Genomic DNA, 20011 nt, shown 5'->3' on the forward strand with positions numbered 1-20011 from the left:
AAAGTACAGGGTATTCGAGATATTTCGTGCAATATTAAGAAACGTAATAAGTGCCCCAAATTTGCAGCTACCGACTTGAGATTTGGGAGAGTATTTCTTAAGTATTTCTTAAGGAAGTATTTTCTTAAAATTCTTGAATATTTTTTTTCGGTTATTTTGGCTTCCAAAAAAAATATCTTTTCCTCCAAAACCATTGATCCGATAGGAAAAATTTTACAATCGTAATACGTGGGAGATCCGGCGCTATAACTTTTGTTTCACTCATTTCTTCGATTATATAAAAGGTGTTTTAGTTATGGACAAGAGTCTAAAAGACTCCGAACATTGTTCTTTTAGAAGAGATATTTGAAAAAATCCATATCAAAATCGCAATATCTCGCACTCAATCTAGATGCGGTGACGTCATTGACTATTACGGCTTACTGCATGGTTTCGGGAAACAAGTATTTTCTCGAAAACTATTTATCCTATTGCAAAAATTATATACCGGAAAACGTGAGCGATCTAGGGTTATAACTTTTAATTTGTTTTTTTTTTTGGATTATGTACAGGGTATGTCGATTACGGGTAACAAAAACAAAAAGATCCTGAAAATTGTTGTTTTCGTGGGAAATTTATTTGCTGTAAATGAAAAACTATGAAACACGGGATAATTTGTTTTAACCAGTCTCGAAAATTGGGTCGAGCGAGAGTTTCAGGTTTCGTCTATCATACGGAGTGCGCGAGATATTTGAAAAAATTTCATTTGAAACCGCGACTATTTGTGCAAATTGTTACATTTATCAAAGTTTGCCGTGACTTTGAAGTTCGACAAGTCGCGAAAGTTCCATAGTGGTGCGCAGATAGAAAAACAATGCGTCTCTCTAGGACAAGAAACAGCGATGCGTCTACTTTTTGAAATACAAAGCAAACAAACGAATTAAAATTATCTGCGTACGTTTTTATTTATTTCATTTTATTCTTACATATATTCTAAAATACCCTATCAGGTATACACTAATCAGGTAAGCGCAAAGTGCCACTTTAAAGCGCCAGCTTTCATTCACCGCTGTCATTTTTGACGGGCACGTCACATGTCACTTAGTGACCCGGAAAAACAAAGAAACAAAAACAAACTTATCAAAATTTTTGGAGTATGGAGATTGTTCTAAAATAAAGGAATGGAACGGAACCTTAACATTGTAATATTGTCAACATTGTCAACATTTATTTCAATCATGGCTTTTACATTTTGCTCCAGCCGGTGGCGTCGGCAGCCTCTGTGGTATGTGTTATCGACCCATCAACGACCGTTTCCTTCTCCGTATCATGGACGTGTCGTACCACGAGCACTGCGTCCAGTGCTGCACTTGCGGCGATCGCCTGCACCACACCTGTTTTGTCCGGGACTCGAAGCTGTATTGTCGGCTAGACTACGACAGGTGAGTCGGCCGTGGCGACGTCGTTAGTTGAATAACGCCAAGTTTGAAAGGCAAATTGTGACGTAATTTGCAATATCATCCCGCAATTTAAATAGTTTATAATAATATTATTTATATTTGCACTGTATTGCCATTATTTTATAGCCTAAAATTTATTATTATTATTTATTTACTTATCTGTAGATAGAAAACGAAGAATAAGAGGCAATTACGACAAAACCTACAAATTCAGTTCAATGCAAATGTTGATACGCCACTGGTTAAATTAATTAAAACTACCGTTATTCGTATCGTTGATTTTGTTGCTACTATTCTCCGTTATGTTCTTATTTTGACGACAAGGGCATTAATGTTGTTTTCTCACTAATAGAGAAACACTACGCCACTGGTTATTCGTTTTAATTTCCGAAAAACCGAAAATAAAAACTTCTAGAAGAAAATTTCTTTTTTCACAAGGGATCTCTTTGTTTTTCTTTATTTACATTACTAAACATAATTTATAGGAAACATGTCGAATATAGGAAATATTAAGAATATATACATTGACGATAGTAACAATGTCTAAAAAGTTTTGAATTGTTTTATGCTTTAATTATTGTTTTTATTATTATTTGTATCCTAAAATCTTCTTAAATAACCCACATTTGCTAAACTGTCCCAGAAACGCTATTTTAAAATTAGTTGACTTCATTAAAAATGAATTGGATAGAAGCAACAAATGTTTGTTTTTTTTTAATGTTACGAGGCGGTTGACACAGTGCCTTATAAAAAACTGTAAAGAGCCACTCCTTTGCAGCTACTTGGATGATAATTCTCAGCAAGTGAAAGTGGGAATATTGGTAGGCAGTTAAATGTAAAGCAGATAGAGGCGTGCAAATGGTAAAAGACTGTCTGAATTTTCATAAATTAACCATCAATGTAAATAAACGCTTAAACTCATTCTGTTGTTAGTCTTAAAAATCTTGTCTATAAATTTAGCAGCTAAGATTTGGCACAGATTGTATGTGATCTAGTTTTGACATTTAAAAAGATATATAAATAAATAAATAAATAAAATAGAAACTATCCAAAACTTTTCGAACTAAATAATACAGTTACAGATGTTATATTTATAGATGGTGGGGTAATAGGTGATCAATTAAATTTTTTAAAATAGGTTTTTCAAGCTTTTGAAAAGACGTTCGAAAAACATTTTTGGAATTTCGGCTTTTTTAGAAAAAATATGGGAACCAGATTTTGATTAAAAATACATACTGGGCATAAACCGGTACTGTACATTTTTTCTATTTATAATTTGCATTTAATGTTTTGCACATATCTCTTCTACCATGTCTTTACTTGTCAATGGTGATAGTATTGATTTACTGAATATATTTATACCATTTCGCTGAGACTGCTCTTCTCGTATTTACCGGCTTCATGTTAATTTTTTTTGCGTAGGTCTACCGAATTTTGTAGTTATTCTTATTGTTCCTAATTTATATTCCTCCCAGCACTCTGCTGAGTAACCTTATTCGTATAATTATTTAAATATGCAAATTAATGAATACCATTAAAGACATGGTAGAAGAGATTTGTGCAAAAAATTAAATGCAAAATAAATAGAAAAAATGTACAGGACCGGTTTATGTCCAGTAAGTATTTTTACTCAAAATTTGAATATCATATTTTTTCTAAAAAATCAAAAATTTCAAAAATATTTTTCGAATGTATTTTCAAATGCGTGACAAATTTATTTAAAAAAAAATTGATCACTATAAATATAATATCTATAACCCTAAGGATCATTCTAATGTAATCTAATCTAAAAGTCGGCCCATATGACTAACCTAACCTAACCTAAAAATGTGATTAGGGATTTTGGGGGTCAAATTTCACTAGAAATCACCAAATTTGAGATAACATTCTTATTCTCATCGACAGTCTACCATTCTCGCAATTACATTAATAGAATAATATTAACCCACCTTCACTGCTGCTGCCAAGGTGGTTTCAAAATGTTTCTACCGTTTCACATCAGTTTCAACTTCGAAACAAGGACGACTTTTAAGACAGGTTAAATTTATTTCGTGTTTTCCTTTGGTATTCTAATTTCAGGCGTAACACATCTCAAAACTCCAGCCCGCGACTTGAACGAAAGTAATTTAAGAACTTTCTGGGGTCGACTTTTTGCAAAGATTCATTTCGGAAGCCTGCTCCACTAACCCTTCAAATATTTACCGCGCCGTAACATGGCTACGAATCCACTTTATATAAGAGCCGAGGGCAAAGTTGATATAAAGGACCCCCGGAGGCAATAGAAAGACTAAGATGGCGGCCAGGTTATCCGGGAGATATTTTCCGAGTGACATTCGGGATATTTGTCGGGGCGGGTCCTTGTTTAAATATTTCCGGTGGAATTTGGCTATATCGATTTGGAGCGAGAAAACCTCCTGCGTAATAATAAATATCGGCCTTTATTTAAGCCAGGAATGTGTACAAACAGCGGTGTTTATAAAATTTGATACGAACTGCAAAACCAATATATAATCCACATTCTATACGCACGCAAATAACATTACGAGAGATAATGTCTAATACATATCCAGTAGAAATTAATTTTCAAATGCTCTTTTTCTTACATAATATTGGAATATGGGAAAAGTACTTTACGAACCCAGGTTCATTAAATTGCAATATAATAAGAAATTTTCTGCAGTATTTGTCAACAGTTTGGATTCCGGTATACCATCAAATTCCTGCTTTGCTGCTTGCCGTTAATTTTCGTTTCAATGGACAAAGACACTCGCACTGTGGTAATGAAAATTTACGCTATTAGAGCTCGCGTTCATCGAATTTCAGAAGACAGTGCTTTGACATGATCTTTGTTTATAAGACAGTTAATGACCTTATAGTTTCTGAGTTTTGCGTAATTTATATTCTTTTTAAAGTTAGACTTCATAACCTTCGAAACAGACTTTCAATGGTCCTGTTTTCACAACTAATTATCATTCCTTTCAGTTTTGTCAATGATGATAGTTACTACTGACTTACTTAATATATTTCTAACATTTCACTCAGACTGCTCTGTATTTACCGGCTTTGTTATAGGTTTTTATGTTAGAATTTTTTTTGTAGTTATTCTCATTGTTCCTAATTTATGTTCCTCCCAGCAGTCTGTTGAATAACCTTGCTTGTATAATTATTTAAATATGCAAATAAATGAATACTAGACATAGTAGAAGAGATATGTGCAAAAAATTAAATGCAAACTATAAATAGAAAAAGTGTACAGTACTGATTTATGTCCAGTGATCAAAATCTGGATCTCATTTTTTTTTTAAAAAGCAGAAATTGAAAAAATGTTTTTCTAATGCCTTCATTCATCATTCATTCTAATGACATCTAGGAAATGAGCAGGACATACGTATTATACAGGATGTTCCCAAACGATACGGAAAAAAAGTCAACCTCAGTATAAAAATGAATGAAAAAAATTAAAAATATTAGACCAGTCGTAAACCGCATGAGCAAAGTATGATAAAAGCAAGAAAATTTACTCAAATAAACTAGTATTATTTAATTTGTAGAAAAATAAGAAAGTTTGAAGAAGAAGAATCAATACGGTCGAAAGCCTTTTTTCGCCTTTACCTTCATGGTAAACTTAGAAGAGGGTACTGTGGCAATTAAACCAAAACAACTTCTTCATAACACACTGTACCAAATCGAAAATTCTCATTCCCCAACGCCTTTTACCAAAGAAAAACATATCTGGTGGTAAAATAAAATCAAACATCTTCGTTTCTAGTTGGTTCTATGGTGATGTGATATCTGCTGACTAGTCAATTGACCGAAATAATTTTAAAAATACATTTTGATCGATTTTGACTAGTCAATTAATTGCCGGTCCATTGGAGGTCAAATGACCAGCCTAGTTAGATCTCAGCTCACCTTTTATAAACACATTTTACGTTTAGAGAACGCAGACATCTTCCCTTTTAGTTGGAGTTAGGAGATTGAGAAATAATATCGCAAAGTTATTTTCCAGTAACACCAAATTAAAGTTTTGGATTGGGGTAAATCTTTTTCAGATTTTTTTTTTGTTTCATTGAAAAATACTGAACTTGCTAATTTATCTCTACTGGTAAGAAGTCCTGGCTACATACGTACACTCCCATTACCACTTCTATTAATTTAATAACAACTCAACCGCAGATCGGGAGAAATATTCTATCGCCACGTCCAATTGGTTTTCTATACGTCTCAATAAAAAGTTGGCCGTCCGATTTAGTCCCGTCACCCCTGTGGCGGCAGCAGGATTACGGAGGCATCAGCAGGAATCGCGTGGCAGCGGCTGCATCCAAACCGTGCGGCAGCATATTGTCTGCGATTGCCCTTTTGCTGCTTCCCTTGCTCTTCGTGCTCGTACAATATGTTTCACGAGATGTGTGCCGTCACGTCTTGTACAGGGTGTTGCACAGCACTTAGCAGTTAATCACTTAAAAAAAAATTATTTCAAAATATATTATTCTATGCTCCAATTTTGAAGAGATTATTTTTTGATATTATCTAATATTGTTTGTGCAGTTTAATATCTCTTCCTCCAATTTTAGGCTTCTAAAATTTCGTAAGGCTTCAATATTTGACAAGGTGTGTTCAAAAAGACAACAAGAAACTTTATTTATCCGAAACCACGAACACGAACGATTTAAAACATTATATACATAGGAGAACCCAGTGAAAAAGTTTCAAAATATAGGATAGGAATTTTTTTAAAAACATTATGCCCTCTTTAGTGAATTTTGGTAAGTAATTTCACCAAACTTTCTCTGCTCTCTTTGTATAATTGTTGTAGTTTTTGCCTCACCTCGAACTAATAGTTTTTTCCAGAAATAAAATCAATCTTATAAATTCCATTTGATGTTTAGCTGCTCCTTAGGAAAGTTTACTCCATCTTTTCAATCCTTTTAATTGGACAAAAAGGTTGTCAGCGAAACCTTGTTTTAACTTTAAATCTGGTATAGAGTGCACTTCGATATACTATAGGGTATAAGAAATTAACTCTATCCGAATTAATTAAAAATTAGATGGGCGCATGGTCGGCGGTGGGGCGGGGCATGTTTGTCGTTAACAGATTTGTATGACCGCGACCATATGTCATTATTTGTAATTCGTTCGACGCGTAGCAAACTATTAACGTATTAATTATAACGCTGATCCCTCATTTCGACAGCACATCTTACGCCAAAAATCAGGCCGCAGTTTATCAAAAAATCGAAAACATTACGCGGTCTGTTGAGCGTGAAACCATCTGATCCGATAACGATTGGAAAAGTTCGACGATAACACGCTCGTTGAACCTCCATAAATAATTCCCGTTACCATTTTTTCTTTTGGTTGTCCTTTGTATAGGATTATCACAATTTTATTAAAAAAAAAAACATTGCTTAACGGAATAAGCATAGATAAGCAAGGAAATTATAGTATTGAAACAATAGTCAAGTGGCGCCATCTACATGCTTGGGGAGAATTATTATGTGAAATTAAAGGAATTGTTATACAATCTTGTTGTTGTAAATGTCCTCATGCGGCATATGAGGTATAGTCTGTTTCAATCTTCTTGGCATAAAAAATATAAATCAAATTTTAACGATATTATTTGCTTGTTAAATTTATTCTTACTTGAGTGAAAAGGCAGGGGTGGACGCAGGTATATTTCTTTCTTTCCTGAGTGTTGACCCTTCGTTTTCTATAGGTTATCGTGTTTCAATTGCAATGTTGAAAAAACAGTCGAAAATCGCGAAAAAAAGATGGATGCCGCGTCGGATCGAGGCCATTTGTATCTCGGAGGCAAATTTCAATTTTGTAGCTCCAACGATTCGAAAGTTATTCAGGGAAAACCAAAAGACGAGAACGGAGAACGGACAAACAGACAACAAAAATTTTTTTTTCGACGCCGACCATTTTTGTACCAACTAAAAGCTTTAAAATATATGAATAGAGGAAAATTGACGACAAGGAATAAACGTGTGGTGGTAAAGACCTAATAAGAAGGAAAGTATATTGTCTTTATCAAAGCGAAGTTGTTCCTATCTTGAATAGACTGAAAAAGAAGCAACAAGAAGATGAAACCATTATAAATATATGCCATGCCTCCTTGGAGTTGATCGTAAAATGGGATTTAAGTACCGCAAAAGGCAGGTAGTAATGGAATCACACAGAATACGCACTTGAAGATTTAATTCAAGAAATTAAAAGATATACATTAGACAACAGATCCATAATTTAGCTTGATGAAACATGGTTCGATACATACGACACTCTATCAGTTCAAAACGGGGTGTTATAAATTTGATAAAGAATGTAATTAATAACATACCAATTGAGAGCTGGAAAAATTCAGTACCGTACCTAATAAAAATTGAGGACTCTTACATTCCTATACAAAACAACATAAATCCTTTTTATAAAACTGTACCCGCGTTTATATTGTTTGAGGGGGGCGGAGCTAGATGAGGGGCATAAACACAGTCAGTTTCAGCCAAGCTCTGAAGAAGCCAACAGAATGATTGGCGAAACGTCAGCAAGTTCGACTCGGCAAAAACCGACGCAGGAGGAATCCAGAAGTTTAATAAAAAGTATTATAAAAGCCTTGTTTGAAAAATTAACATAAATAGTGCTATAGTTGATCTCAATAATAGTGAAACAGGATTAGATTTAGACAATTAGAATAAGAATTAGATTAATAAGACCAAAACTTTTTAGAGTCCATTCCTTAAGCTCTGTCCTTTAATACCTACCGGAACCGAGTTTTATTATTTATTATTGTTAAAGGAGTTCCTAAACTTTATTAAAACTAGTAATTGTTGCGCGGTCTATGTAATAGAAATGTAATAGAAATAACACTTTTTTTTTTCAACCCAAGAAGAGTCGTCAAAAAAGCAGAATGCCACCTGCGAGAAAAAAATAAGGATATTTTCAATTCATTGTTTAACAATTTTCTCGTCAAAAACACAAGTAAATTATTGATTACCCAGCAATTATTAAAACCTACAACAAAAAGAAATCTCAAAAAGCCGCTAGTAGGAACAAAAATGGAGCATCAAAGTAAAAATCAACTCCGGCCTCTCTCGTTCATGTAACGTTCCCTGTATTTATTTGCATCCTAGCATATGTTCCGTGTTTGTACGTAAACTGCCCCGAAGATTCGCAAATAATGAAATTTATTTCGGCAGCCCCTCATTGTTTGTGCTGTCCCATTCTTCTTTCACCCCATAGAATTTTGTAAAATGTGAGAAATCTCACGGTGGCCGAATAATATCGGACAATGGAGTCGATACGCATTTTGTTGAATGTGCTCATGTACGCATTGGTCCCCGTACACTTACAAATTTGTGATTAAAGTATATAACGCAATGATAATAATGAACACTGGCTTGTGAAAAACTCTTTAATTAGTAGCAGAATCGACCCATCTTAACCAATACACTATCGGACAAAAGTAAATCAACAAAGTATTGGGTTGTTCGGAAAGTCATTTCGTTTTTTTTGGGGAACATGAAAGACAGTTTTCGTATAATGAATAAATATTTTATTAAATTATATATTGGCCGTTCTGGTCCAACACCTTTTGCCATCTTTCTGGCAGTAACATAATTCCCCTCTCATAAAAGTTTTGGTCTTTGCTGGCAAAAAACTGGTTCAGGTGGTTTTTGACATCTTTATTTGAGGTAAAGGTTTTGCCATCCAGAAAATTTTGCAGGGACCGGAACAAATAGTAGTCGGAAGGCGCCAGATCTGGAGAATATGGTGGATGTTGCAGTACGTCCCATTCAAGCTGTAAAAGTTTTTGGCGAGTGACCAAACTTGTGTGAGGTCTCGCATTATCGTGGTGGAACACTACACCCTTCCTGTTGATTAATTCGGGCCTCTTCTCTTTAAGTGAATCATTCAATTTGTCCAGTTGATGACAATAGACTTCTGAATTAATCGTTGTATTGTCCGGCAAAAGCTCAAAAAAAAAACGATTCCTTCGACATCCCACCAAACGGAGAGCATCACCTTTTTTTGGTGAATGTTGGCTTTTGACACGCTTTGAGCCGGTTCATCTTTTCTGCTCCATGACCTCTTGCGTTTAACAATGTTGTATACAACCCATTTTTCGTCCCCAGTAATAATCCGCTTCAAAAATGGATCATTTTCTTGACGTTTGAGGAGCGAATCACACACGTCAACGCGACGACACAAATTTCGCTCCGTAAGGACATGGGGCACCCACACATCGAGCTTCGAGGTTAAGCACATGCCTTTCAAATGGCCATAAACAGTCGAATTCGACAAATTTAATCTCTCACCGATCTCTCGTGTGGTTATTCGCCGATTTGCATCAACTAATGCCATTATCGCATCTTTGTCAGCTTCGACCGGCCTTCCAGACCGTGGTGTATCTTCGATATCAAAATTGCCGGATCGAAATTTTGCAAACCACTTCTGGCACTGGCGTACTGTTAACACGCCTTCTCCATACATATCCGTCAATTTTTTTCTCGTTTGGACAGCATTTTTACCTTTTCTGAAGTAAAAAATAAAATATGACGAAAATGCTGCTTATTGCTCTCCATATTTAAAAGGGCACCAACCAAAAACTACTGCGTAGAATTAATAGAACTTTTTCACACACAAGCCTTGCAATATCAGCTCTCAAGGCATATAATGGTTATGCAGCTTAAGTGTGAAGTCGGTTTCGAAAAAACGTAATTAAGTCCTCTGACGGGAAAAAACGAAATGACTTTCCGAACAACCTTATACATTTTTATTTATGAATGCAAAAATTATTGGGTTGTGATTTTTGGCTAAGTTTCATAACACGCTATCCTTACATTGAAAGTAAGAATTTACCAGATTTGCTCTACTTATGTTCGATTATGTATAAAGAACCACAGCCACAACAATGTAGATGTAAAATGTATGACGATCTAAAACCAACACGCATAAGAAGAACTTTTTAACCATGGAGGATTTTTTTTAAAAAACTACACTGAGACGACAGCACTTGAACAACCAAGACATGTGGGTGATATCGCCCTGCTTACAGATAAAAAAAATACCGGAAATGTTGAAAGAACTGAACAGGTAGCTGAAAAAATATAGTTCCCGAACAAAACTACACAAAAAACATCATCATCCGACAGAATGGGACAAAAAACACATGTAGATGAATACACTCCGGGACAAATTGTTAACAAATAGAACCATACAGCGGAAATTCAGAACCGAGCTTATTCATTTATTTTTATTTATTTATTTATTTATTTAATTTATGTTTATAAAAAACAGCGCGAAATCATTGTTGAGCTTTAGATAAATGTAATATTACGAGCTGAAGGGGATCAAATTTTCAAGAAAAAAAAACCTTCAAAGCTGAAGAGCTTTTTTTAACATTTAACGTAATAATAATATAAATAAATAGCCTTTATTAAAAAAATATCAAACAACATATATATCAACAGCATTTTACAAGTGGAACTAACCAAAAAACTAAATTTATACAACTATACGATATATTCAAATATAAATACAAATTTATATTAATGTGTTACTGAAATTATGGAAAATGCTTGAAATCGGAGGAAAAAAAAACACTTACACACAGAGACGATATTCCATTCACGCAGAAACACATTTTATGAAAATTGTATTTCTAGAAAATAATTTTCGAACATTTTTTATATGTTCTTTGATATAACAAAATATAGGTATATGGTGCATACTAATTATTTTGAAAAAAAAAACATTTTTTTCTTCAATGGTTAAATAAGTTGCGACTCTTGTGATTCTTGGTGTCGCAAATTTTGCTTCGAGGGTTGCCAAGATATCCTAAACCAGTACCTTTAACTATTTAACTATTTAAGTGCAAATTTTAATACAAGCCAAGCGAGTAACTTAACTTGTTCTGGACAGAGGTTGGCTTGCTAAAACAAATGCGAAAGCTAAATAAATAAGAAATGACAAAACCTTCTAGCTAGCTAATTTAATTTAATTCTTTTATTTAGTTCAAAGGAATTCTTGATATTTAATGTCAGAATGTATTTGTAAGCAGATTTAACACTCGATGGCTTTTTTAATCAAAATCTATTTATTCCAAATGGATGAAAGTAATATATTTATTTAACTTCGCAATAAAGATCAATAGACGAGTCAAACGTTGCTCTTTTCAACCTTTTCAACCAATCTTCTCTCCTTGGTGTTTTTTAGCTCGTTCAGTTTATCGTAACAATCTCCTTTTCTAGAAAGCAAATGGTTGTTGCAAATTTGCAACGCGTTGCGTCACTTCAAAGCCGTTTCGTTAAATTTCGAGCCAAAAAAAAATACGCGTCGACACATAGCACGTGCTCCCGCACCCCAAAGCGACCCCACGTACGCAACCCCATTCGTCATCATATTATACGCGGCCCGTCGAAACGACCGTTTAATTTCGATCAAAGATCCGCTAGTGGTGCATATCATTAGGCGCGACGTCACTTGTTTCGAAGGGTGGTTTGGAATATGATTTTGCGGCAAACAGGTGTTCGGATTCGAAACGGAATTCGATCGGAGGATAACGAGAGAGGTTTCATACGTGGTCGTCGGTCACTTTCGAAGATGATGCGTTATTAATTACGGGGCGTGCATTTAGATAGGAGCGGGTGTATACGTCCCAACTGGTAATGCTGTGGACGGAAACATTTTTTTAAAGGGCGAAGTTTTCGAAAGTATACGCGCTCCTCGCTAAGCTCGAGATGTCGGTAACGGTTGGCCCTACGGGACCCCCATTGGTACACAAATGATCAATGTCAAAAAAAATTTTTTTTTCTCCCTTCTCTGTTCCAGGGTTTTGCGCCGATAACTTCCGAACGGTTTGACCTACAAGCTTCAAATTTATATATATTATATATGTCAGCTATATAAAATAAGAATATTTTAAAAAAGATCGAAATTACGATCGAAACGTGAATAAATATTTAGAAAAATCACATTGTTTTCGAAAGACCGAATATATTTCAGAAAAACAATATAATAATCAATAAATAAATGTAAAATGTAATTTAGTTGCTCACCCGGATCTACGCCATTGCAGTTTAAAATGGTCACTAGTTAGGCGAGAATACTCCTCTACCCTTTTGTCGGTGTAATTCGGATTCCAAGATATATTCACATGCCTCACGTTATTGACTCCCGTATATATGCGTATAAACGAGTTGAATGACGATAAGATTGCAATAAGCGAATAAGTAATTTTTACCATTTAATGAAATGATTATGAAAATTGAGACCGGTAAAATGTCGTCAAAATTAAAATTTGGCAACCCTAATGTTAAGCATCAAATAACTTAATTTAAATTTCATTTAGGGTCATTATTGTTAAATTTTACAGAACGGAAACATTTCTATATAAAAACCAGGGAAATAATGGATCCTTTTCAGGTTTCAAACAGAAAATTTATTTAGCTATTTGTACTGACAAAACCTTCTGCTGTGGCCACTAATATTTGAAGCTTTTCTGTCATATACGAAATCATCAAATCTTTTTGTTTCCTTTCCCGCATTCATGTTATTAGAGTTGATAGTAACTACTAGGTATTTTGACGATAATGAAATGTAAGTGGGGTTTCAAGGTAAGCGATACGTCGTCTGACGGTCAAATATTAAACCATTTGGTTTTGATTTACTATTACTGTAGTAAACATTTTGTAAATATTGTTCACGACTATTTATTTTATTCCGATCTAATTTGTAATATTTTCAAATCAATGCTGTTGTATGCGAGTGAATTGCGCTAACCCAGAAAGTGACCAAAAAGTTTCTATGGAAACTAAATCTGGAAAGAAAGTCATCGAAATCATTTTCTAGGCAAACCCAATTCTTAATAACATAAGAACGAACATGACTTCAATGTATGAGGTTAACGTTTCTGTCTCACAAAAAAAGTAAACCTGCAAACTGGCTGAAACTGTGAACACAACAAAACAAAATATTGAAAATCGCCGTCCCAATTTGCAAAAATCACTTTACTTTTAGAACATACCTCGTATTACGTACGTAGTCAAAAGTAAAAGTAGTGTAGAAATATATTTACAAGGGCCAGTAGCTCCAGCCTTGCTTGATAAATGAATGGCATAATTTTAATGATAACGTCTTTATTCTAGATTAAAATATAACCAAACCACCCTAGCGTACACAAAATGTCTGATTTTTATTTTTTATCCGCAGGCTACTTACTATACCAGTTTCCAAATGAAATTTTTGAAAAAGAATTTAATATTACCAAACAAACAGCTTTTAACAATGGTTACGATCCCTCTTTCAAAGATAAGATTATAACTAAAAAAATAGTCTTAAATAACCATGAAATCTATCCACCTCATATTACCGTACTGAACGGAAACACTGACCCAACATTTAGAAAACAATAAAATACATAAGAAAACCCAGCAACAAAATTTCGAAACATCTATCGAAATTTGAGTTGTCATAAACCAATAAATAACTGTAAAAATCTAAACAATTTTGGTTCTAATTTAACTTTGCCAAATTTTTCACATGTAAACCATTTGTTTAAAGGCAAACTCCACATATTTCAATAATATTTTCAATTTATCAAACAAATCTTCATTAAGTGTAATTTCAGTAGCGTCTATTGTAAAATTTGCATTTTAGCAGAAGATAACAAAATTTACAATATAACATTAATTTCTGATTTTTTATTTCTTCTTTTACACCATAAGCAACAATTAAAAACAAAATTGAAAACAGTGGGGTAATGTTTCATTGTACTACCGTCTTAATCTGAAATCCCCATAGTGGCACTACTTCTTGGACCATCGAACCGTGCACTTTCTTTGATCAGTGGACTATTAAACAAATAGAATAATATACTATTCATCGGTGGAAATGCTGTGTGACAACTTTGGCAAAGTAGAATCCCTGTGTCATTTCTATTCCCTGAATTCAAGTTTCGGTTTCCATAGAAATTTTTAGGGAACAGAAATCTTAAAATCTCCTTGGGGAGTAAAATTTTTCCTTGTCTCAAGAATATCTATGGTCTGTTAATAGATATAAGAAAGTGACCAATTGCTTTAACATACAATGCAATAAGATTATTGCTCATCCATAAACTCAATCTGTTTTTATTGTTGAACTGTATTTTATTAATTGAATATAATATACTGTTCACTGTTGTACTGAAAGTGTTATTCCTTACAGGTAAGGTGAGTAGTCTTATTGGTATGGTCTGTTCATAGATACAAGAAAGTGACCAATTGCTTTTGCATCCAAAGGTGGTCATTAACATACAATGCAAACATTCCTCCTAATACCGCCATTGTAATGGACAATGCAAGTTATCACAGTAGACAGTTGACTAAAACCCCTTCCTCATGTGACACAAAAGCAACAATCCAAAACTACATGTATAATAACGACATTTATTTTCACGAAGATAATACCAAAAAGCAATTAATTGAGATTTTACAAAGCTTGAACCTACAAAAGGAATACTTCTGTTATTATGCAAAACCTCAGGGCAATGTTTTCCCCGTGTTAACTCCAATGTCCCCAAACTTATAGAAATCGAAGTTTTTAACATTCCTCCACAAAGTTGGGCAAATTCTGTTAAACATATAGAAAAAGCAGAACAAGCGTATATCCATATTGCAAATAATATAGAACAAGTAATACTTAGAACAGGCGATGATAGCGATAGTGATACTGATATATTATGTGATTAATTTTAAGTAATTTAAGTAGGTAATAAAAATAATTTTTATTTTAGATTTAAACATAAATACATACATAAATAAATAAATATTCTTTAGTATCTTTCCTAACAAAACCCCAAATAATTAAATTCTAAACAAAGTACGGACCTATTCGGCCATATTTCATTCTCACAGCTTGCCCGGGTCTTTCCTTAATTCGTATCAGTTAGTCACTTTCTTAAATCTATGAACATACCTTACATAGTCCTAACTTCTATTCGATTGACTACATTTTCAACAATATTACATACATAAAGTGAATACTGATATTCTATTGTACGATTTGTTGAGATCCTTTGGTGGTTGCTCTTTTTTTCTCTGTAAATCCGCAAAAAGTCTCACGGGCCTCACGTCAACTCCCCGGGAGAGACCCACGGGCCAGTGTTTACACAGCGGAGGGACACCCGTCAAATCAAACTGTAGCCGTGGGCCTGTTGATTGTACGTTCTAATATCCTTTGCCAGTCGACACGTGACTCGACGTACACTAGGCCGAAATTGCTGTTTATATACTTTTGCTTTGATCTTTGATTCAGTCCGTTTGCACGGGCCGCTGGTCAGAAAAAAATATTCTTTCCAGTTTTTTCAATGACGTTTCATATGCATAATATAAAACCCTACGGTCGTAGTACAATAGATTTGCAACCAATAAAACAATAATGTAAGAATGGGCAAATAGGGTTGCCGTATTTTAAATAAATATGCTTAGTAAAAATTACTATCTATCTCTCTATTTATATGATTATCAATAATTTTCTCCTGTAAAATATGACTTTACCAAAACCTATAGAAATCTGGTATCCTGGTTACTTTAACTAGATAATATACCATATATTTAAAAAAAAAATGTCGGCTTAGTATTAAGCAACTTTGAACATGCATATTTTTGGAATTTCTAAGCGAATCCGTAGCTTTAACTCCGGGACTTATTTCTAGAGAAAACTGCATTAGGGTTAGGGAAACATTTGCCCTTCATGCAAAAACAATTATTATTGTTGTTACCATTCTAATTACTAGCTGTCAGATTTGAAAAAAAAAACCCACAAAGGAAAATGTTCGGCTGAACAAATACGATACCATCACCCAATTACGTGTTTTTGCAGGTTGTTCATAAAAAAATGCCTGGGATGCTCCGAAAGGGTATCTCCCGAGGAGCTGGTAATGCGAGCCAGCGAGAGTATCTTCCACCTAAGGTGTTTCGTCTGCGTGGTCTGCGGGATCAGACTGCAAAAAGGCGACCTATACGTCATAAAGCAAGGTCAGTTATTCTGCCGGGTGGACTACGAGAAAGAGGTGGAAATGATGCAAGGTTTTGGATACGGTACGTTATTTGTATGAGTGAAGTGGAGTTCCTGGAAAATTAAATGAATTTCAGGCGAATTTATCTGCGACGACCTGCTGCAAACGAGCAGGTCCCACGACGGACGTAGAGGACCGAAGCGGCCCAGGACGATACTGACCACTCAGCAGCGTCGTGCCTTCAAAGCGTCCTTTGAAGTCAGCCCGAAACCTTGCAGGAAAGTACGGGAAGCGTTGGCCAAAGATACCGGATTAAGCGTCAGGATAGTTCAAGTGAGTTTTCGGTATTGCAGGCGATTACTATATATGTCTTTTGTCTTTGTGCCTCACTGAGGTGTTCCGTTAGTTTGTAAATTGTATAAATATATTTTAAAAGCGTGCCTCATCGCTAAAGGTGATTTTCGTTGAAAAATGAACCCCTTGTTCTCGTATCCATTCTGCAAACACGCGGCGCTGTTGATGATCTCGAAGTTTCAACTCCCGAGTTATTTGGACTTTATATGGGTGTAGATGCAAGTCTTTTGTTAAAATTCGCTGTGTGGTTGAATACGTAAGGCCCACTTGCTGCGATCGATGACGAATCGATGTGTTTGGGCTACACTTTCGCGAACAGTGGCAATATTTTGATCTGACCGACTTGCACGAGCACGTTGAGAGACTTTGAGGTTAGTTGCAGATCCGGTTTGCTCAAATTTTTGAACCACATAGAGCCCGAAATGCATTTTTTCTTGATCGACCATTTTCATAACAGGCTTGCGCAATTTTTACAGGTTGTTCAGTTGTATATTGCTCCATGACTAATTTTGTTTATGTTTTGTTATTTTCTGTTTACTGCAAAAAATGTTTTTTTTTCTCTTCAAATGAAATATCTGATGTTTAAATGAATTTGTTCATAAACGTAGAGAAAAAGGCCTCTCCCTACCTGTCGAAATTAAAATATTTCTTTCTCGCTTTGTTTCTGTTTCTGCGCGACGCACCGAAAACCCTTTACGTCGGTGCCCGTTTCCCATTTGATACCATTTCACTCGAAACTAATACGAATCGTTTCCGAAAGGTTTGGTTTCAAAATCAACGCGCGAAAATGAAGAAAATGCAAAAGAAAGCGAGGCAGGATAACAAAGGGGGCAAGGACCCGGAAAACGATGAAAAGAAATTAAATGTCAAAGAGGAGGAGCCGAGTGAGTGTCGGGGAGCCTTTTCGCGCTGCCCGGTTTTAATTAATTTTTAATTTACCGACCCTTTCGGTATCGCAGGTCCGCATTCGACGCCGTTTTTCAACGACAGCTGCAGCGATACCGAGACGACCGTCGGCGACGACGCCGCGATGCAAAACCCGGAAACCTCCGGTTTCCTCCGCATTAAGGAAGAACTGGAAAACGACAACCCTTACGTGAAAAGCAACAACAACATACCCCTGCATTCGTTCGCCGCTCTCGACCTGAAACGAAGGGACGATAGCTATATCGGATTATCTTTTACGTCCGCCATCGAATCGAATCAGTCCTCGATGTTCCTGCAACCTCCGGCGGCTCATCAGAACGCGCCACATTCGCAGCCCGGTCTGAACCCCATCGACCGCCTGTATTCGATGCAAAACTCGTACTTTTGCGGTGAGGATCAGGTGGAACCCTGAAAGCAGCTGGCGGGGGAATTCATACGCAGATACCTCGAGATGTTTAGCAAGTTTTCGGGTGAGAAATGAGGCATCTCGGATGGTAATTATGATAAATGGTCGATGCCGGGAATACCGCGGTTCGGATAGTTTTTCCCTAGGTTTTTATTTACTCGGTTATTTAGGTTCTTTTATGTTATAATTTTCGTCGTCTACATTGTCTAATATATCTCATCATCATCTCTCAAAAAATACAAAATTAGAGACTAAAAGAGAGAAATTAAAATATTTATATTTTTTAAATGGAACAGCCGGTATATTCTTGCATTAGTAGTACAATTTGCGGATATTTAAAAAAAAAAATCCTCGTGCATTGTTTTGAGGAGAGATTATGCAATATGTGCAAAATCCCGTTCTGTATATCGTATAGAGCAAAATGTTGGTACTTACTTACTAAGGCAGTAAGTAATAAAAGAAATCCATATTGAATAATTATGTACCTAAAGTAAAATTAAATTTATAATTTAGAGTTTAATACCCTATATTCTTGACAGCTGTAATTTTATGAAGCGAGACGGTACACAAGTAAGTTCCAATCGTTTATACAGGGTGAATCAAAGTGAAAGTATTAATTGTCGGGAAAAAATCAAATAGAACATCCTTTCGTTCATGTTCTTTAATTGTTTTAATAATTTCGTACACCTAAGCATAATATTTTTTGAGGTATATACATTTTTATCATTAAAACACCAACAATTTGGCAAATTATAATAAAAATTAATAGGTAGTTTTTTAATTTTGTGACAAAAATGTTGCCTTACCTAAACAAAAGATCTGTGACAACCTGATATAGGATGGTGATGATTTGGCATGTCAATTTTTAGTAGTTTACCTGGCGTAAAATACTGTTTTAATTATTTTTTCAAAGTTGTTCAGTTCATAATTTTATTTTTCTTAAAATGTCGGATTTAGTAAATTATGTTCGTATTACATTTTGCATTAATATATAACTAATGCTATTCTGTGAAAGAATTATGCGTAATTCAACTCTGTAGATTTTTCACGTTCAGGCAATATTTTGTAAAATGTGTATACCCCAAAAAATACTGTTTAGTTATAGGGAATGATTAATAAAATTGAAAGGGCATTAATAGGAGTATTTAATGGAAGTATAATATAAAGAATATTCCATTTGATTTTTTCACAAAAAGCAATATTTTTCAAAATGGTAAAAATAAATAAAAAATAAAAAAAATAAATAAATGCGAAAATACGCAATAAACTATAACAAACCCACATTGGATGATTGAGTATAAAAGGTAATACCTGTTAATGCCATAATATACTGGGTGTTCCAATTAACAATATATAAATTTGATTTTCCACATATTTATGAATCACGCCGTATATTTGAAAATAATTTTAAATTGTTTTTTTTTTAATATCATCTATAATAAATAGACTAATAACAAAAGAGATTTATTACTTTGACCCACTATTTGGACAACCTATACATATAACAGCAATACCATGTCTTCTGCACACTTGTCTGTGCTACTTTTATAATTTTTCCACAACATCTTAAAGGAAGGACAGCCACATGCTCGCCACTGCGCACTACACTACAACAAATACAATACAATACAAATAACATTTAATATTTTTAAAATTTGTTGATAACACAAACCAGTGAAAACTTTGTTATAATTCTTTCTTTCCATAAGCAGCTAATATCTGTACGAGACTGACATTTTCGTATTAACATATACATATAGGGATAGACTGTAAATAAAACATAGCATAGACCAACCAAAACGTAAATGCATATTTGCTTTTCACTAATTAAAGATCGATTATATTCGTAATATAATGTTCATTTCGTCGTGAGCGTTCGAGGTTCGGAGT

The 20011-nt window shown here is 34.7% G+C and overlaps 1 protein-coding gene across 1 annotated transcript; it reads left to right on the forward strand.

Annotated features, from left to right (window-relative positions):
- Window positions 1–1091: 1091 nt before the first annotated feature.
- On the forward strand, window positions 1092–18127 carry LOC132698601 (LIM homeobox transcription factor 1-alpha-like). The gene is given in 5 exon segments (XM_060664794.1): window positions 1092–1181; window positions 1241–1421; window positions 16299–16767; window positions 17549–17672; window positions 17748–18127. Coding segments are annotated over 4 exon segments (1128 nt in total). The 5' UTR covers window positions 1092–1181; window positions 1241–1266.
- The last annotated feature ends 1884 nt before the right edge of the window (window positions 18128–20011 follow it).

The sequence above is a fragment of the Cylas formicarius genome, unplaced genomic scaffold (assembly GCF_029955315.1).
Source record: "Cylas formicarius isolate icCylForm1 unplaced genomic scaffold, icCylForm1.1 PGA_scaffold_2__14_contigs__length_35257938, whole genome shotgun sequence".
Lineage (NCBI taxonomy): Eukaryota > Metazoa > Arthropoda > Insecta > Coleoptera > Brentidae > Cylas > Cylas formicarius.